This window comes from Drosophila persimilis, unplaced genomic scaffold (assembly GCF_003286085.1).
Source record: "Drosophila persimilis strain 14011-0111.01,24,50 unplaced genomic scaffold, DperRS2 tig00000686-arrow-arrow-pilon, whole genome shotgun sequence".
NCBI lineage: Eukaryota > Metazoa > Arthropoda > Insecta > Diptera > Drosophilidae > Drosophila > Drosophila persimilis.
The window spans coordinates 714,950-736,310 of NW_020825336.1; the positions used below are offsets into that span (position 1 = coordinate 714,950).

At 46.0% G+C, this 21,361-nt stretch overlaps 1 protein-coding gene and 1 non-coding gene across 2 annotated transcripts; both read right to left on the reverse strand.

Annotated features, from left to right (window-relative positions):
• Positions 1 to 1,083: 1,083 nt before the first annotated feature.
• Trnai-uau lies at positions 1,084 to 1,181 on the reverse strand. Its single transcript has 2 exons — positions 1,144 to 1,181; positions 1,084 to 1,119 (listed from the first exon to the last, which is right to left on the reverse strand). It is a non-coding gene; the product is annotated as a tRNA-Ile (tRNA).
• A 15,790-nt stretch (positions 1,182 to 16,971) lies between these two features.
• On the reverse strand, positions 16,972 to 21,221 carry LOC6600493 (protein extra-macrochaetae). The gene is made up of 2 exons (XM_002025639.2): positions 20,398 to 21,221; positions 16,972 to 18,417 (listed from the first exon to the last, which is right to left on the reverse strand). Exons 1-2 carry the CDS (start codon positions 20,938 to 20,940, stop codon positions 18,379 to 18,381), a joined length of 582 nt encoding a protein of 193 aa, XP_002025675.1. The 5' UTR covers positions 20,941 to 21,221; the 3' UTR covers positions 16,972 to 18,378.
• Between the last annotated feature and the right edge of the window lie 140 nt (positions 21,222 to 21,361).

A 21,361-nucleotide genomic window follows, 5' to 3' on the forward strand; every position in this document is an offset into this window, starting at 1 on the left:
TCGCAGTCGCAGTCGCAGTCGCACTCGAACTGGGGCCACTTTTCCCCTCCCCCCCGTTGGAGTGTTGATGTTGTTGAATTTCTAAACAAACTTTCATCCCTCCACCCCTACAGCCCCCCACCCCCCACTCGATACCAACCAAAGGGCATGTGGCAGCACTTTTTGACAGATTTCGGAAATGTTTACAAGCAATTGGCCAAGTATTCGTGTGATATGAAACTAAACAACAGAGACCATAAATTACACCATACAATGTGAATCTGTTAAAAGATTTCTAATGGCAGAAAGTACTTCAATAAATCTATATACGATGTGCTATATATATTTTGCAAAGTCTCTTCAAGAACCTCATAATGATATGCTTAAAACCCATAGAGAACACTTGAAATCCAACCAGTTCAAAGCTTGGTTTATAATGCACAAGATTCATACATTCCAGGGTAAATTTCTGTTTAGGATCTCCAGAGCTGAGTGGTATATCCGTAGCCGGGACATCGCCAAGGAGCGAAGAGCCGAAGACCCACTCTTCAAGCGAAGAGCCACATTTCTCAGCTCAGAAAACCACCCTCAGGCGATGTGTCTTGGGAGCACCAGATACCATCGTAGACTGGCCAGAATACACCCGGTTGACCTGCCCAACAGGATGATCTAAGAGCAGCTCTACCCTAGAAACCTGTACAAATAATTGAACCAAATAATATACCCCTCCAAATTCTTCAGCCTTGATGACACACATTTTTTTTATCGTATATTATGTATATTATGTATATTTTTAATCAAAAACAAATCCAAAAAAAAAACTTAATATTTGTAAATAATATTCAAAAATAACTCCAAATAAATTTGAATTAAACCCGATAAAGACCAAATAAAATTCCCAAAGCAAAAAAATCCCCCAAAACTTTGCCAAAAAAATCCCCTCTGAAATATACCAAACCACAACTAAATTTCACACCAAAACCCGCTTTAGATCCTAGAATTTTGAGCCAAAAACCTCCAACCAAAGCTGAGAATGATGAGGAAATCGTGAAAAAGAAAGAAAATGAAGAAAAGGAGGGCAAAAAAATTAAGTCTCAACCGACCTGCTCCAGGTGAGGCTCGAACTCACAACCCCGGCATTGCTCATACACACAGAATACTGATTATAAGTACCGTGCGCTAACCAATTGCGCCACTGGAGCTGTTGAATCGAGCGCTGCCAAATGCCCAGCAAGAGATCCGGCCACTGAGAATAGAACACTTCTCGCTCGCCCGGGACTAACTGTCCACCCCTCTCGAAAATCCTCTCTCTCTCTCTCACTCTCTCTGTCTCACTGTCTCTCTGTGTAGCTCTCTCTGTCTCTCTTCCTACCCTCTTTCGGCTGCTCATCTTCGGCGCTCTCGTTCTATCTTCCCAAAGTGTAGCCCTTTCTCTGTCTCGCTTGCTCATCTTCTCAAAAGCGTTTCTCCTCTTTCTCTTTCTAATTCGTGTTTATTAGTGAGAAAGAGCGAATAACATTGAACATTTTTGTGAAACATACAACATTCAGAGTCCACAAAAGATGCGAATATTTATTTGTAATTATATTCGTTTTAAATGTTTAATCACAAGTCTCGGCTCGGGAGAGAAAATGAAAACGAAAACGAAAAAATAACCGAGGACTTGCACAATTATTAATATGTATTAGGGCATTGAAAAGTGAAATTGGTCGAGAGTTTTTACTTTCAATTGGCGAACAGCAGGGTCCGAGGTAGGGCCCGGTGCCCGGTGCCCGGTGCCCGTAAAACCCATTAAACAATGCAAATTATTGGATTTTCACTTTCGTTCGGACTAGAACAGGTGTGCTGATTACGAAGAAGACCGTGAAAATTACACACCCGTAACGGCGGTGGCTCCGGTGGGCAGCCCCCCAAGCCCCCACCACCACCGCCAATGCCATAACAACGGACCCGACCCCCACACACACGGCTACGGCGGCGGTTACAACAGTTCGATTTCAAATGAATTTCATTTGCAATTGCAAAATCCCCCCCAGAGGGAAAAAACAGACACTTACGGTGGTTAAGGGGAAAGACCGAAGATGGGAATACCCTAAGAGATACAATTGTATCTGGAAGAAGTATGGAGTATGAAAGCATCTCTATGTTGAAGAGAAACGATTTATGTCGAGTTTTGGTAGGGTGTCTGGGAAGTCCCCCATGAGGCACCATCCGAGCCAGAGCCAGGAAATGCAAATTGCGCTAATTACTGTTGCAGTTTCTCTAGCACTTGTTGTTGTTGCTGCTGACGCTGACGCTGACGCTGCCACTGACGCTGATGTTGCCATAATCGCTTCTAACTAAATAAAATGCATGCAATAACAATAAAGTACAAAAGGCTAATCCGTTAGCAACTACAGCAACACAATCTGTGGCCCGAAGCCATGACAAATGACCATTATACGACATTAATAATCATAATTCAAAAGGTGAAGAATAAAAAACAATAAAAAGCAACAAACAACGATTTTACAGTGGAAAAACTTGACGAAGCATGCAAAATTAAATCCCTTGTCATGTCATGTTGTAATTAAAAATTATGGAAAATAATATTCCCAGATGACAGCCGTCCGACGACGTCTTGCAGTCAATCAGTTAATAATACTACATATATGTATGTATGTGCATTTAGTATATGGACAATAAAACGATGAGAAATGGGTGACAAAAACAAATTAATAAAATTTAAATACGATGTGCCACATAAATACACATAGCACTTCCATTGTGCAGCCGTAGTACCGAGAATTGAATGAAATCGAATTAGAAGCCGGACCGGACCAGCCCGGACCCCGCGCGGAGGCAATCAAATCAGCGAAGCTCCGGCGCGGGGCACGTCGTATATCAGTTCCATGGAAGGAACAAACTGGAGCATAGAGTGCGAAGCGCACGGTATGGGAGAAGTGGGGAAGGTTGCCTCCGGACACTGGCGCCAGTGGAGTGAAGCAACAACTGACAATAACAAAATAGACACAAATTGCAGGCGTCATAATACCTATTAAATCGGGTAGAATAGAAGCTACATGGCGCGAATCGAGCCGAGCACTGATGAAATCAGATGGAATTGAATAATTAAAAAAAAAAAAAAACACAAACAAACAAACAAACAACAAATAGTTGAAAAAAGTGTAATCTTAGTAAGTGTTTCAAATTACAATTATGTATGTATTTTCTGATTCACTTCTCGAGAATTTCATTTTGCAACCAAACAAAAAATAAATTGTGTAGCGCGAGACATGCCGAATCTTGCAAACACTTTCACCGGAGAGATAAGCGAATGTAGAAACAAAAGAGAAGTAAAAGCTGGGCATGCGATAAAGACCCCCCCCCCCCAAATTTGGTAATTGAGATAAAAGCTAGACGGGAGGGAGCCACGATAAGCTGAGCTTTGGTTAAGTCATTCCTCCCGCATCCCACACACACACGCACACACACACGCACACACACACGCACGCACGCTTATACGCGCTCAGTCTTATACTCAGTCTCATATCGAGTGCATCCCTCTGCTGCCCGCCCCAATCACCAAAGACTTTGTGCTGCAGCAAAACAAAAAAAGTGCATTAAGATTACAGCTGTCTCGAGCTGGGCAGCGCTTATCAGCTGCAGCCGTCGCCTCTGATGCACTTGTAGCGCCACTTTCCGTTTCATTTGAGGCTGCAGATGGGAGGAGGAGGAAGAGAGTCCGAGGATGCACATATGGCAGAGTGGGTGCGTGGTCCAGGCACTGGCCGAGGCCCCGGACCGGACCGCACCGGATCGGATCGAAGACGATTGATTATTGACTCAGCTGCAATTGCTTTGTGAGCTCTCCGCAATGTTTGCACTGACTGTTGTTGCCCAGGGCCAGCCTGCCCAGTCGCTTAATCATGGATCAGGCCCCAGCTCCGGGAAGGAGGAATATCACTGGTATTGCCGGTTCACCTTCTCACGCGTCAGCGGCTGGCACGCAAAATGCTTTGTTGCCAACACCAACAACGAAAGATGCTTCACAGCGCAAACGAAGAGCAAGCGTACGAAAAAGTAAAACAAACCGTAAAAAAAACGCCTGCGCATCGCTCTCAACTTCTAAGCCTCTCTTCCCATCCCATCACAGCACTGATCATCTCTCTCTGACCAACGTTCTCTCTAACTACCTACCTCCCTGTCTAACCAACGATCTCTAACCCACTCTCCCACTCTCTTCAGCTCAGACTCTCTCACTCGAACACTTTGCATGTTATTTGTTTCGTTTATTTGACTTTCTCATTAACTTTTGCTTACTTTGCAGCGTTCGTCTTTGGTATACCCTACCTTGTTAAAGGAGTACTAGCTAAGTGAGGGGGTTTGATGAAGTAGGGCTACACTTGATGTACATTCATTGTGTGGCTGACCACCCAGAAAAGTTCCCCTGTGCATATGGGGATATCAACTGCAAGTCCCAATCAATATATTCTTTTTTGCTTACCTTGATCGCTGCTACATCGCTTCTCTGCAAAGGGTATTTCACTAGTCGCCATCACACTGCTCTTCTCAAATTTCTTGAGCCTCTTTTCGCATGCTCATGTGTTTGCGTGTATGTGTGTGTGGCTGGTCTGTGTATTTTGTTTAACTGAAAGTTGCCGTCGCCGTAAGATTTGTATGCGCACCTGATCAAACTTCACGTTCACGTCATTTGCTTGCGTTGCGTTATGGGACGGTGGGGAGTGGGATGGGAAGGAGGGGGGAGTCGTTCGCAGCGTGGCAACGTAGCTTGGCCGTCTGTCGGTCAAGCCGGAGAGTCAAGTTTGTGGGAATTTTTTCACTCCTTTTTGGGTTGGTTTTCCTCTTATTTTTCTTTCACGCTGTCTTTCCATCACTTTATCCCGCTGTTTGCTACGTTTTTTGTTGATTATGTGATTTGGCAAGTTTACACTCATCTGTCTTTGGCTCTTAACTTATCTTGAGGCGCATTAAATCCTCTCTGTGTCTCTCTCTCTCTTTCTGAGCCTAGCATTTCTGTGGCACTCGCGGCTTTGGCAATTAAACTCGATTAGCTAGAATTTATAACCGGCAACAGTTATAAATTAAAAAATTTAGTCAAATTAGCACAGCGTCGGTCACTACGCAACGACGACCACGACAGCGACGGCCACTGCGTGCGGCGCATAAAAAAATATGCAAACGAAAGCGTCGGCTTCGACGACGACCACGACGTTGGCGGTTTGAGTGCATTGCAGGTGTTTGAACTCAAATGTCAGCCGAAAGTCCGTCGTCGCGAATAATTGGGCGACACCAGTGCGGACGCCGCCGTCAGCAGAGCGGCAAACATAAACAAGAGAGGAGTGCTTTGGATAACGAAGTTTTTGATACACTTGCAGTTGCATATTTCGATGGAAGCTTTACGATATGCTGGTCTGAGATGAGTTGAGTGAAAGCATACAAATTTGTTTCGTTCTCTCGCTCTGGCGTTGACCCTTTATTATGTGTGTGTGTGTGTTGTTTTCTTCTCTGCTTCTCGAGAATGAGCTCAAAGTCATAGTACCCCTTGCAGGGGTATAAAATAAGGCAATTGGAATCGATCGGTTGCGGCGCGTGCAAATGCGAAATGCGAAATGCAAAACAAACAACTGTCTCAATAATTAAATGCGTTCAGCAGTAAAAGTATGTCACCAACACACACACAGACGGTGTGTGTGTGTGTGAGAGAGAGAAAGGGAGAGAGGTTAGGGTAGAGGTAGAGTCATACGATATTTCATGCATACGATATTCGCCTGGCGGGGGGCCTGATCGAAGTACGGCTCCAGGGCGTTGACATTTCGAGGGCGCAGCAATTGTCCAATGTTTGTCCAATTCGTCACCCCGATACCGCCCAGTTCCGTTCCACCATACCAGAGACCGCACACCAGATCATATCACTTCACGGTCCACTCCCCCGCCATCCCCCCGCCCGCCCCTTTTGGTGATTCCACCATGCACTGAAAGAAAATCAATGTTCTTTGAGATGCGAATATCGATTTTCAAAAACTACACCGAAATCCGGCCCTTTAAAACGTTTGCCGAGGATTATGGAGATTTCTTTCCGTGCAAATCATGTCACGGGACCCCGTGGCGGGGGCGGGGGTGGGGGTTGGGGGCAGGGGGCTCATGCAATTCAGTTTCGTCAACTTAATCAGAGACGGCGGCCCCAAATGGCGCATGTGCACAAGAGCCCGAACAACGAGCTGGTGACAAATCTGAGCTCGAGAAAGGAGTTGGAGTTGGAATCAGAGTCGGAGTCGGAGCTGGAGCTGTTGGAGCTGTTGGAGCTGTTGGAGCCGTGCCCATTGTCTCTCACAGCGTATGCATCTGCATGTGGGCGGACGCGGATTTGGCCAGGCCAAGCCAGGCCAGGCCAGGCCCGAACTGAACCGAGCCGAATGGAGCTCTCTCAACGGGTCAAAATACCTTGGCCAGAAGGGTGTGACAACGTTTGTGGTGACTGCCTGTCGCCTGGCTTCGATCTCTTTTGCTTTTGTTTGGGTTTCCGTGGTGTCTGTGTGTGTTTGTGTGTTTGTTTGTGTTTGCGGCGCATGTGGGCTTAATTTATTTTGACTTTTGGCCATTTAACTCGAGATTTATCTGGCCTAAACTATGCGCAAACATTTTGGTGGAGCCCCGGCTCGCTGACGCGTGGATTAAATGTGCCAAATGACTGGAGCCGCCAGAGAACCAGCCCCAGCCCCAGCGGATTTCTGTTAGCGGATTACTCAATGGGTGTGGTCCGATCCCGTCTATTTCTGTGGCTCCCTCCACCCCCCCCGCCCCAGTACAGCCCGATGTCCAATTGAGATGTCAGGAGTGAGTTTTCACCGATTTGATGAATGAGTAATCCCCATAAGATGATGGAAAGAAACCATATATGCATGGGATATGGGATAGGAATAGGGATAGAGGTTTGTTCTCTCTAATTTTATATGAATTATTATTTCCATTTGCGTTTAATGATCATCTTTCATACGCCATCATTAATCATTTCGTAGGAGATCTGCGCATTCGAAAAGAGTTCTAAGGGTTCTACTGAACCGACTTCTTTAATCCGATTATACTTCCTTTACTTCCCAAAGGAAGCATCGGAATTGTGATTGTATTTTTAAGAAGGAAGTAGGAAATGGATTGTGAAATCTATTAAGAGATTTTCAACATTTCATTGAATATAAATTTGAAATAAAATTCTAATTTATGTGTATAATCATGAACCTGTTTCCGATGGAATTTCTTCTCCGAATGGTTCTTCCTATAGACTTTTAGGAGTTACAATTTCTTATAAAACGCCTCCCAAGAACCTCTATACTTTCTATACTAAGATACTTTCTTTTGTATTTCTCAGCTGCCACAAGATCCTCTCTTGCACAGGCACTTGTGAGAGTGCAATCGGTGCACTTGAGTTGCATTCTCACTGCTCGTCGCTGCCACAACCCAACATCTGCCACATCGAGTGGTGTCGCGTCTCGAGTGGCCGCGAGAGGTCTTCAAACTCTGCTGACAGTTTCGACATATAGCACATGGTCCACGGACTGAACGGATCTCGATCTCGATCTCCATCTCCATACGATGCTCGGATGTGTGTAATATCTCAATCAGCAACGGCAGCAACGGCAACGGCAGCCAGTAGAGATTTCCTTCCCGAATCGTTCGAATATCGTTTCCCACATTAATTATGAGACAATTAAAAGATGCGGGGGAATTCCACTTGAATGGCTGTCAATGGACCGAGACAATAGGCGGGACTTGAAGAGTAGACCAAGTAGACCCAAAACCGATCCGAAGGCACCCGCATGTCGTCCGTCCGTCCGTCCGTCCAACGTATGACCTCCAGCGTGGACAAAATCTCAGATAAAAGAGTTTTGTTTTGTTTTCGGGGGGGGGCCCAAAAAGGTACAAAATGTTTGCAAACTCAGGGGCAGAGGCAGAGGCTCAACAGAAATAGAGAGAGGAGATTTCGTGGAAATTACAACGGTACAACGACAAGAGGCCGACAAACATTTCGTATCTCTTTCTTTCTTTCTTGCTTTCTTTCATGGTGTTACGCATTTCCTCTCAGGTGTGCCACAAACAAAAGCGCTGCGAAAGGTAGGTGCAGCCGCTGGTTGCTGAGGATACGGGAATCGGAATTGGAATCGGGATTAATGAGCGCTCGTTGCACACAGAGCAGCAGAGCAACAGAGCAGCAGAGCAGCAGAGCGGTTGCAAGCAAACAAAGTGCAACAAAGTGAGTGGGAAAATGGAAAGGCGCAACAAATAAGTCTCTCAGAGTCTCTGACTCTGTCTCTGTCTCTGTGGCAGGGTTTTCGGGGGCAGAGACAGCGACAGGGACAGGGACAGGGACTGCCTCTTGGCTCTGAGGTCTCTCTGGCTAATGATGCCGCCGCTACGTGACGTTCGTTGCCAAGTGGCTGCCAAAGAATGGGTTTCTGTTTCTTTCAGTCTCTTTTTTTTTTTTTGTGTGTTGGATTGTGGCATTCTTTGGGTCGTCGTCGCTGTGGCTGTGGCAACTGCAACTTCTGCAGACGCACCTCATTTTCCGGCTCAAAATCCAAACAAAGACATATATAAATAGCTGTTGCTACTGCTGTCTGTCTGTCTGTCTGTCTGGCTGATGCGATCTGCATTTGCTACCGTTGAGGCGACAACCCACGCAGTGGGGCACCCAACCACCAATCATCGTCATCATCGAAGCCAGAGTACCGTGGATCCGTGTAGCCCGCTTTTAATTGAAGGCAAGGGCGACTTTTCACAATAAATCAAAGGCCTCTGCGATGATTTGTTTGCAATTTAAATGCAAATAACCGACCACCCGGCAGTCTGTGGCTCTCAGCAGAAATTATAACTTAATTTTGGAAGAACCAGAGCCGAACCACAGCAATGAGAGATGAAAATGCCTCGGGGCCAGGCCGTGCGATGAATTGCGGCCCCAAAAAGTCACATGGAGTGGGGGCCCTGGCTCTAACCACAAGACAAAGCGATCGAATGCGACCAAGGGGCATGATTTGTCTTCAAAATACTCACGAACCCCTTCAGCCTTAGCCCCAGACCCCGCCATCGCTGGGGAGCGAAGAAAAAACTCCAAAACTGCGACTCTCTTCGCTCGAATATCGACTTGTGGAGTGACCTGTAAATTCTGCCATTACTTATCGTGTTTTTCCAATAAACACACGGAATCAGGAATCACACATAGTTCTATCGTTATTATATGCATATTTGTATGATATTTGTAGCCCCTTAATTTACATTTTTTTCATTAAAATGTCGTTTTACAACTTCTAAACATTAATGGAATTATTAGCAGCAATGTATTTGATTTACGAATTATTTGTTATTGATTTTGATTAACGTTTTGCCATTAGGAAATTGTTGTACAGGATAGGCATTCGATACGAAGTTCGTAATGATGAAATCTAAATCTTAAACTATAGGAAAACTATTGCAAAATTGCTGATAATAAACGTAGACCCCTATGATACTGAGTACAGCTTATTTATGAAGAAAAATCCAGGAAAAATCACTGATTCTATATGAATCTGTATCTGTATCTGTACCTCATCTTGGAGGACTAGCGTTAAGCTCTTGCCCCAAACAACGTTTCCAAGAAGCGCATCTCTTTGTCCAAAAACTCGGCTCGGTGCCCGACCAAAAGAAAAAAAAAAAAAACACAAAAAATGCCCCCAAGCCCAAAACCAATCCCCGAAATATTAATAAAAGTCGTCATCGTCAAAAGGAAGCGCAGTCGAGCCCCAACAAAAACAACAAAAAAAACCCAAAGAAAACCAACAAAAAGAAGTTATGCCACGCCGGTGTTCAACAAATTTCAATCTCGGCTCAAAGGCAGGGCCCCAGTCCTCAGTCCCGTCTCCAGGGGAAAGGCGAAAAGGGTGAGAAACCGAAGATGGTTCGCTTTTTCGGTTGCACGTGCAGCATTGAAATGCGCCGCGCATTGGACCCAAAGGATCTTTGCCAAAAACAGAAAAACAGAAAAACAAAACCAAAACCCAACCGAAAGAAGGAAAAAAGAGAAGATCCCTGGGTAAAGCAGAAAGACAAGCAGAAACCAAATGAATTGAAAGAATTCCTGGCCTTTGGACGCAGAGTGAAACGAAACCCAGGGCAAAACCTTCGACGAATCGTCTCAGATCAAACGCTGAGATAGCCCTGCCCTGGAGACGGGCTCTGACCATTCGACGACCCGTTTTGACCAAAATGTGCCTAAGAAATTCTTGGGCTTCGCTTTGGCCTTTGATTTCTGGCTCTGCTCCGGGACTCCACTCCTCCGACTCGATTCAAGGCCTCTGCCTTTTGTTTTCTTTCGTTTTTTTGCACAGGCCTGGCCCTATATTACGATTTGAATTTCAGATTGAGTTTTAATAGCCGAAAGACAGCCAAAGTCGAAGAGAACCACACCTGCATTCTGTGTGTGTTGTGTTACTTTTGGCAGTTCTGTTGCAACATTTTGCAGCCGCAGGAGGATTGGGCCTTTCTAGATCTCTTTTTCGGATGGGATCTGCTGGGATCTGCTGGGATCGGATCTGCTGGGATCTTGGGGTGTGAAATGCTGCTCATGCGGCCAAGAAATTCAATTTCACGCTTCTTTATTAATTGGCCAAGCTTTGGGCAATGCTTTTCAGTACTCTTTTTTTTATGTTTTCCTTTTTTGCGTTAATGAGATTTCTTTGCAGATTTTGCAGGTTTCGGGCCTCGTTTGAGAGCCTCTTTTGAGAGTCTGTGCCGCCGCCTCGGCGATGAAGCGTTAATTAGACAAGAGAGATGTTAGATAGGAGAAAACTTAAGGAAAATGCCCGCAAAGTTGATTGCGACGAGGCTTTTTTAAGGAGCGATCATCACGCAATCAAGCGGTCCAAGGAGACCAACTAAGGGATATTTTTAAGAGGGTAATAAGGATAGCTTGGGACTTAGGTAAGCCAGAAAAGAGAGAGATATTTCGACATCCGATAAACAGACCCATACCAAAATTTTGTTATGTTTTAAAGAGGTATTGTATATGTTTCCCAAGGCTCTGCCTCTAAAAGATGTTCCATTTAAAACCCCTAAGATCCTGCCACTTATCTGTAGGTTTTACAGCACTCCAGTTTTAGTATTTATAAGAAAAGTAACTCTATTTATCTCTGTGCTTATGAGAAATATCATCATCAACGAATTCCGCATCAAATCTTATCTAAATTTTGAAACACAGAGAACCCATAGAGAGCCGTCAATAAGCAAAAATCAATAAGTGAATGCAAATATTTATGCAGCAATTGACGATGCACTGCGGGCGTTGTTGTTGGTTTTTTTCCTCTCTCTGGGTGTTGACAACAGAGTTGCCAAAATGCTACCCAAACTGTGGGATCTGTGGCGGCGTCGACGGCGGCGGCACCCAAAAGTCTGCTCTTCCCCTCCCCTCGGGGTGGCACTGCCGCTAGTGTTGGCGGCAAGAGGCAGAGGCTGTGGCAGCTACTGTGGCGACGCGTGAAAAATAATATTTATGGCAAACAAATTTTCATATATCGACAGCCAAACGCCGCGGCGCCGCAACGCCAACGTAGATGCAACGTGTGGATGTGTGTGATACGCGGGCAGAGGCGTAGGCAGGATTATTTCAGGGAGTGGAAGATTCAAGAAGAGGGATGTAGACGGCAGCGAAGAGCCGAAGAAGATCCACCGCCCACGCCCCTGAATGGGGTGTCTTTTATAGGATTCGCGTACATGCAACTGCCATATAAAATAATTAGGCAGGGGTTAAAGGAGACGCTTGACGGGGCCACGGGGGCACGGGGGACGGGGGACTGAATGTCAACGTAAATTTTAAAGTCGTTGTTGGCCAAGTGCGTCCATCAATGGGCTGCCATGAGACTGGCTTTGGCGGCAACCTAAATCAAAGCTGGGGGCTCACTCCTCAGTCCCCACTCCCCAGTCCCCAGTCCGCTTTGGAGGAAGGCCTTCGACATAATCGTAAATTATATGCGAAGTCGGTTCGGTTTGGTTCCTTCGTTTGCCATTTTTGGGCATCTTTGGGGCCTCTCGTACGCTACTCTCCGTGGCTCTCCGTGGCTCTCCGGGCTCTCCGGACTCTCTGACATGCCATGACAAATGGCAAATGTGCGACGGAAGTTGGAGACCAAAGCCGTCTTGGAGCTGGAGCTCGAGTTGGCGGCAAAAACCTTTGAGTCGCTTTTCGGAATAGGAAGAGCTTTGTGGCATTTGTGACAGCCTGGCTGGGTTTCATTGATTGCAAATTTAATTCGCGTTTCCCCGTTGACAGATAAGAATCGAAACGAATATCGGACGGGATAAGAATCGAATGGTATCGGCACCCAAGGGGGCTGGCAAGCCATTAACCCCCCCATGACCAAATCGATCGCAAGGTTTCCTTTTTTTTTGTTGGTATCTTAAATAGAATTTGTATTTGCTGATCGCGAACGGAGATAAAACCGGCGACGGAGAGCGCGAAAATTTATTGAATTTAATAACGCGCCAAGTTTATCGCAAAAAAGTTTTTGTCAATTTAACAAATTGCAGCTACAAACAGCAACGAAAACCAGAGGACCACGACGGACCACGGCCAAGCCCCCTCGAACCAGAGAAAACCAGACAAAAAAAGCGAAAAGCCAGTTGGCCAGTTGGCCGGGCCGACAATGGAAATTTGAATTGAATTCCTAGACGGCTAATAATGTCTTTGTGCACAATTGACGGCCAAGTGGACAGGCGTGCAAATGAATGCCGCACGGCCGGACTGCCGCACGGCCGGACCCTGGCTTTGGCTCTGGAAAAAGAATTATGTTACGAGCTCCCCAGCAGCAGCAGCAGCAGTGGGCTGGGGGGGAGAGTGGGGTCGCAGGAGCTTAGCTCTGGTCACTGGGGAGAGATATCGCCAAGATCAATGAATCAATTAGCAAAACGAAATGAAATGAAAATGAATGAAGTAACCAGCAGTAGAGGCAGTAGAGGCAGTCGAAGCAGGAGCGGCCAGTGGGCCAGCCATGGCGTGGGATGGTATTTATCAACGTCGGCTTTAATACCCTTCCCAGAGGGTTGTATAGGCATTGTAGCAGCAGAAAAATACTGTCTCCATCGAAGATCATCAACATTTTGATTCCTAAGTCATGATCGGCACTGAATGATCTATGGATCTGTGATCCGAAAGATCCCTGAGGATGTCTTCTTGCTGAAGCCCTAGACTTGATATACTCCAAACCTTCCTAAAACCTCCATCTTGTAGGGTACTTATACATTCTTTAACCAAAGATTGATGGTAGTTTTCGGTTCTTTTTGGACAGCTGCTGCCTGGTGGTCGCTGGGGCAGTGGCCAACAACTCTGGTGGCATTAGTCAGCGCCGCTGGCCAGCCCCAAAGGCCACAACAATTCAATTCGCGATAAGGAATTATGCATAATTCTATTCAATTTACAGTTTGACACTCCACTGGATCTGATGGAAGGGAGCTCGTCATCCGTCGAAGCATCGAGGCACTGGTTTGGGGGGGACTGGGGGACTGGCTGGCCCCTGGGGCTGCCTGGGACTTATGACCCACCGTCGGCTTCTGCGGCAGCGATTGGCTTTCGATCAAATGTCAGGAGCAACAACTGAAAATGCAACTGCAGCCGCACCTCGGCTTGGCCATTGTCATCGCCATTGTTTGGCCCAAAGGTGGAGCTGTAGCTGGAGCTGAAGCTGGAGCTGTCATTAGGCCAACATATGGCCAGGGTATGGGTATTGCAGCCGCCTTTTGCACCTTTTGATCAACACTCCCCTCCGCCGTGACAGGGCCGCAATGGGCGGGTGACGTGACGCAGCTGAAATCAATGCTGGATGGGGACCCCAGCACCAGCCCCAGCACCAGCACCAGTCCCAACTCCCATTCGGACTCTGGCAGCTGCTGAGTGACTTCCGCCAGCTGATGTGGCCTCCCAGGTCCCCCAGTCCCACAATCCGACAATCCCACCATCTAGCTGGTCTTTCTATGCGCTTCCGATTTAACCACCTGACTCAAACCCCTTGCTTTGCTCTGGTGCACTGGAAAAAACTCGCACCCGATGCTAGCGAGGGATTATGGAAAGTTGAAAAAGGGATATTTATACTCACGCAAGGCTGTAGAACCCACCGAGGAGCTCTGCCGCATTACGCGCGATGCCCTGAAAAGATACTCCGTCGATCCGTAAGATCGTATCGCTATGGAAACATCGCATAACATTTGATACTAAATAATATATGGGAATTGTAGGGGGAACCCAAAACCTCCTCCTTAGCCTATCTCTTCCTCTCTCTTGGTTTTTCTGTCAGTGTAGTCTGACTTCACCTGGTTTCCACTTCTTCCCCTTACTTTTTACGCCGACTTTGACTTCGGCTTGGTTTCGATTTCCTAATTCGCATGGGGCATACTCTCGCCCAACCATGCCACCCCCCCCTCACACCCCTCCCCTCCCACCAGCCAGCTGGCTGCTTCAATTACACAAAAGTCATGCGGTTCCCCATAGGAACCCACTCGCCTCTCCCCTCCTCTGCTGTGAGACCCGGGAAACCCACGAAAGTTGCTGAGCCGTGTCCGCTTTTCTGCTGTTTTCTGCTGGCGTTGGTGTCTGACTTTGTTTTAGTTTTTGTTGCTCCGCTGCCGCTGCCACTGCCGTTTGCTTTTGCCTTTGCTTGGCTTTGCTTTGCTTTGCCGGCTGTTTAGCGAAACAGGTGCGTTTTGCGTTTTGCAGGTGTTTCCCAAAAGCCACCACCGCCGCCGCCGTGGCAGCACCGCACCCCACACCTGCCCCCTGCCCTCCCCGCCACTGCCCCGTTGTTGTTGCGGACTGTTTAGTAGTTACGCTTTACCGCTAGTTACACAAATTGCCATCAAGTATTGCAGCAGCGCCTGCCCCTGCCCCTGCCCCTGCCCCAGCCCCCCCCTCTGTCAAGCAGCGGCGCCAGTTGCTCATGCGCATTGTATTTCGTGTGAAAATCACAATTAAATGCGATTTTTATGCGCACCCCTCGCCAAGAGCCGGCATTGCCAGAGTCGATTGTGGCTTAGCTTTCATTTTGGAGACTCTACCGTGGAGCTCAAACTAAGGCACACTGAAAGAAAGAGCCCACACAGAAAGAGGACCTATATAGGACACCTATACCCTTCTATCCTCTGATTTTTGGTAGATTGATAGATAATGGGTACTTCCATAAATACAGCAAAACTCAGTTACATATCTCCAGATATATTTCGAAGGATATCCAAGGATATATGCAAACGATACTTGTCCACTTTCAGATCAAGCTTTAGTTTGATCCTTCATCAATTGGCAACGATGATTTTTTGCAGTGTGGAGACTGCATCTGTGAGGAATTGCACTTCGGGTCGGCGCTCGTATTCGGCTTCGGCTGGGCATTCGGCTGGGCTCAGCTGTCAGCTGCGTTGTTGGAAATGTCAGCTTGACAATTATTATGTCAAAATTTTCCGGCACGGCCATTGGAAGTCTCGCAACGGAGTTTGCCCGCGCAGCTGTTGACTGCTACACGAGTTTTTATGGTAATTCAAGTTTCACTGATTTCTCGTCTCTCCAGCGGCAGCCAGCCAGCCAGCCAGCCAGGCAGGCAGTCCGCACCCAAAAAGCAACAAAGTGCTTGAGTGAAAACCGAGCAGGGGGGCCGGCCGGGGCGGGGCTCCAACGGAGAGCGCGGAACGGGACGGGACCAAGGTGCGCGCGCTAATTGCGCGTGGGGCCAGCCAGCCAGCCAGCCAGCCAGCCAGCCAGGCCTGGCCATTGGCTATGTCGAATCCGGGCGACTCTCCCCGATCTGGGAGCTCTGCAAACAATTAGCGCATTCCATTGTCGTGCCCCGAGTCCGAGTCGGAGTCCGAGTCGGAGATCGTTGGCCCCCAGAACGGGCGGTGAACGCAATATGTGTGTGTCCCCCATGGACCCCCATAGACAATGGCATGGGAACACTCAAGTTTTTCTTTTCAATTTTCAATTTTTTGTTCGGTTTAATTTGAGATTTCGTTTTGTGTTACCGTATAAGCACCCTTGCCTCAAAAGGGGTACTTTAGTTTTTCATTAAAACGGGGAAAACTTGGGGCATTACCATCCTTTAAAGAAATCCTTTTTTTTGTTAAGATTTGAAATTTATATCTAGGACTTTTTTAAGAACTTTCTTCAATCAAAAAGCTGCTACTCCATCTCTAGAATTCCTCTAAATCCTTAAGGATCCCTCAATGGCCATGTCTTTTTTTTCAATATTTTCCCAGAAGGACCTTTCTCTCCCCACCCCCTCCAGTTTTGCAGAGCATCCAAGGCTGTGCCTCGGAAAAGCAGACCATAGCTATTTAGCTTTAGCTTTTCTGTTGCTGTGGCCAGGGGTCCAATCTGAATTGACATTTGAATGGGGCGACTGGCACCGAGCGACTCCGGGGCTGGCAACCCGAGACTAGTTGCAATTGCCAATTGGTCATTGCATTGTAGCGGCAATCATTAACGCTAATAGGCACACAGATATCTCTGGGTCTGCGGCTCTCTAGCTCTGGATCCAGAGAGAGAGAGAGAGAAAGATCCGAGTAGTGGGATGCAGCTGCGGGCAAAACCCAAAAACCAAATCCACACCCGGAATAGATCGGTCGATCGGTCGAGCGGTCAACTGTCGCCCGAAAAACTCGGTTTCTCAACGGTAATTCGCACACGTGCAACTGGTGTGTGGCAACTGGCGGCCCTTAGGGCTACCTGCCTCTAACGATCCCACGCGATCTGGTCCGCTTTGTCAGGCTGCGTGAGAAAACTCGTTCGTCTGGGCTCTGGACTCGTAGTCTGCCCCAGGGGCATTATCATCCCCGGCATTGTGGCATTCGTTGCACTTGTTTGCATGGGAAATGGTTTTTCCCCAGAGTTTTCCCAGGTAGTTTCTGGAACAGTACAGAACAGAAAAGAACAGAACAGAACCCATCCCACCCTCCGAGCGACGCAGTGAAGAAAATTTCAACAATTTGTAATAATTTTTTCCATTTTGCAATTTATTAAGAGCTAAAAATTGTAGTTTTTCTTGATGTTTTTTGTGTTTTGTTTTTGTTTTTAATCATTCTTTTTTAAGATATATGTATATTTTTTCGCATTCGTTTGATCCAAGGTTTTCTCTCGCCTTTCAATCATGATAGAGCTTACCGAAAAATGAGAACAACAAAAAGATGTAATCAGAGTCTGAGTTCGTTTTCGTTTTCGGATCATAAATCATAATTCAAAATCGCATAATTATGCTAAAAAAACACTTTGTACAAAGTATGCTACAGATCACAGAACATATATTTATATTTATATATATATATATTTATAGGTTTTCATTTTAGTATATATATATATATATATGCGGTAATTATTATAATGCAATTATTCGTTAAGTCAATAAACAAAAAAAAAGGAGGAAAACGTTTGAAAATATGAGGTTTGCGTGTGTTTGAGTGAAAATTAGTGTTGGTCCGCCCAACATTAACACTAAATCTGATATAAATTAATGAAATCTGAATGTGTGTGTGTGTGTGTTTCGTGTGTGTGTGTGTTCTGAGTGGGTTGTTGTTGTTGTTTTTCTTGTTGAAGCTAATCAATAATAGGAAGAATTATATCATTCGTTTGATTTTAGTTTTAAAATTAATAGGAAAATCATTAATTGAAATTATAATTAAATTTTATGCCCCGTTTTGTTGGTTCCATTTTAATGCATTCATTTGCATTTCATTTATTTAGGTTTGCTTTCTCGATTTAATATTATTTAGTTGTATTGCTGATCTCTGTGTTTGCTTTGCATTAGTAACATTTTCTTTTTTGTATTGTTTAAGCCAAAGGAAAAAAAAAATAAACTAAAATTAGGAAAACATAAAAAATTGTTCAATCAATTTTTCAAGCAAGGGTTAAAGAGGGGAAAAAATTAAATTGTTTAAAGCTTTGCCAAGTTTTTTCTTTCTTTCTTTCTTCCATTCTTCTCGTCATCGTCCCGCTAATAGTTAGTGTTTAATTAATAATTATAATTATAATGCCCTAATGCTAGGTGTGTGGTTATATTCTTCCCTTACGTTCTTCCTTTCTATCTGCTATATGTGTGTGTGAAATGCCTGAGCCGCTCTGCCCCCCCTCTCTCCCCCGTCTCTCTCACACTCTCTCTGTTCCACTGCGTGGGAGAGCGGGAGCAGGACAGCTGTTGGAGAGTTTACATTTACGTTATTCTTAGATGCGTGCTTGGTTATATGTGGAGATCTCTTCACACGAAGGTTGCTGCGAGTGGCGTTGACTGTACTTGCACTGTGGCGCTAATTACACTCGGTATATCGGTACTGATTATGCATTTAGTTAATAATTGTTTATAGGTTCCATAGGTTCTTCTCCCTTTGGCTGCTGCTCAGTCAGCCTGCTGCTTACGACTGCCTGCTGTCTTTCTCCGCTTCGTTCGCTTGCTGCAATGACAGGGTGGAGATGGAGAGGGGAAGAAACACAAATTAGTTTTCCATTTACAATCATTTAAATATAATAATTTGTTATAATAGTAATATTTCCCAATCACACATTATTCATTGCCCCCTAATTCCACTAATCATTGATTTCCCCATTCCACTGATGTTTTTGTTCAACCCACTGTAGATCTGCGTGCTCTCTCGCTCTCGCTCGCTCTCTCTCTCGCTTATCATCAATTGATCTGTCGATGTGAGGGGCGGACAGACAGACAGGCGATGCCTAGGGGGTGGAGAGGAGGGAACTGAAGAGGCGCCAAGAACATCAAACGGAGCTGTCACACATGCTTGTTTGTGTCTCTCTATCCTCCTATCCTCCTTTCCTCCTTTACCGTTCTACTGTTCTCCTTGTTACTGTTGTTGGATTGACCGCAGCACTGGGTGAGTGAGGGCAAAGGCAGGATCACTCGACGGGAGGGAGGGGGGTGGGCACCACAATGTAGAAAGCGACGGACCGAATGGCGGCGTCTGGCGCACAGCTGCGCGGCGCGAAAACGTACAAAAAAAGAAACAGCAAGAACAACAACAACCGCAACAACAACAACCACAGCAGCAGCCCACAGAGAGAGAACATTTTGAACACGTGCATTTCTTTTTACAGTTCTCTTGAGGCTCTGTCTGTACGTGTGTGTGTGTGTGTGTGTGCGTGTGTGTGTTGGTGTGTGCGTGTTTTCGAAAGAATTTTCGTAGTTGTTGTTGGTTTTGTTTGGATGGTGACACATCAAACGCTTTGTATGTGGGGCGTTTAGGTTGGGTCCCGCCGCCCCACCGTCACTGTCGCAAGATGCAGATGTTTTTTTTTGCAAGAAATCAGCCGTCTTACGCACTCGATACTCAATGGGAGAAACGGAGTGAGAGAGAGAGAGAGAGAGAGAGAAGGAACGACAGAGACCACCGCAAAGGCCGCCTTTGGAGAGATCTTGGAAATCATAATTTTCAATGGATAATTAATCAAAAGTTAACAACTTTTTGGGGCCACCCGAAAGGCAGCTTCGATCTGGCGAACATTTGTTAAAATTTCATTGAAAAAGTATTGGGTTTTTGGTTTTGGTTTTTGTTTTGTTTTTCTTTATCAAGCTAAAATCGTTGTATATTCAACCTGTTTCGTAGGTTTTTTAACAAATTTTTTGCCAGCATCATTAATAACAACAAAGCGAAGAAGAGAAACAAAGGCAGACGGCCAAAAAAGAGCGCTAATGAAGTAAGAAAAAGCAACAACAGTAATATCAAGGTGGAGACGAAGACAGAGACAGAGACAGATGATTCCCCCAATTTCAAATTCCGTTTTCAAGCTGGCCTGTGCGTATGTATGAGAGAGTACATATGCACACACACACACGCACACATATATATATGTATATATACATATATGCATGAGTATGTGAAATAAATTTAAGTATCTGCAGGTGTTCATTTAAAACACATCACACAAACAACAAACAGAGGAAAAAAGGCCGCGAGAAAGAAAAAAATTAACAGCTACGTATAGGCAACACAAAAGAAAGAAACGGAGGATGGCGACACAACAACAGCCGCAGAAACACACTGAGAGAGAGAGCAAAAAAAAAAACACTCGTGTGAAATGCCTACATGGGAAAAAACTCAATCATTCACACACAGACTTTGAAAATATCCCAATTTTCGAAAGATTCCCCAGTTGCGTTGATGCAACATCGGTTTCTTTCAGTGCATGGAATTTGGATGAAGTTCCCGTCGCCTTGGAATTAACATTAAAGAAATGTCGCTCAGGCAAATGTAAATTTTTCGGCTTGTCCTTCCACGCACAAAAACAGAGGCAGGGACAGAGACAGACACGCATGACAATTGACAATTGACAATTTCCTGATGAATGAGGTCACTCAAACGAATCACTCAATTCTGCACTCGCCCCACACATGTCATACTATGCATAAAACTCATTCTTACCGTTGCTAAACTGTTGGAGAGTTGCTGCTGCTGCTGTTGTATCTGCTGCTGCTGCTGCTGACCCGGCGCCAGAAGCGTGTTGGGGCTCTGGCGATCGCTGAGCGGGAGACGGGCGGCGGGACTAGAGATTTTGGCCAGCTGCTGCTCGGCGGCCAGACGCTGGGAGAGCAGATCATCGGCATCGGCCTCCAAATCGGCCTCGTCGTCCTCCATGTGGTGCATCTCATCCTCGCTGTCATCTTCCATGTTTGCTGCGGCGGTCAGCGCAGCCGCCGCATCGAAGTTGTTCATCTCGGGATGCGTCTCCAGCTCCGTTTGGAGGTCGCAGATATAGTCGATCACGTGCTGGATGATCTCCAGCTTGGAGAGCTTGCGGTTCTTGGGCATGAATGGCACCAGATCCTTCAGCTTGGAGAGATACATCTTCATCTCGGCGTTCTCGCCGTCGCCGCGGTGAGGTGGGTGCCGCGCAATGCGTCCATTGGGGCTGATGCCCGGCATGCCGGAGGCACCTGTTTGGCAGACGGCCGTCAGGGACTTCATTTTGGAGATGATGGCTTTACGCTCCTTGAGTAGAATTTTGGCGGATTTTACACGGTCGTACCGGTTACGGGTTACGGGCGAGGTTGGATAAGTTGGGATTGAGATGCGTTTTTGGTTGTTTTGCGAGTTTTGTTGCGTGTTTTTTTTTGGTATTTTGCACGAACTTCACTTTTCTTTCCTTTGCACTTTTCGAACGGCCAACAGAAAAAAAACACTTTAATCCAGCGTGCCTAGTAGTTGTATGACTTATCAAAATCAATTTGAGTTTTCAAAATCACAAGTCAATTTCGCTGCTCTTTTACTGTTTTCTGTGATTCTTTGCTTCACTTGAGCGGTGAAAATTTTTTGAACGAATGAACTTGCCGTGGGGCGGCAAGGCCTTTTCTATCAAAAACGCCCGCCATGTTGCTGGTCGGACGAG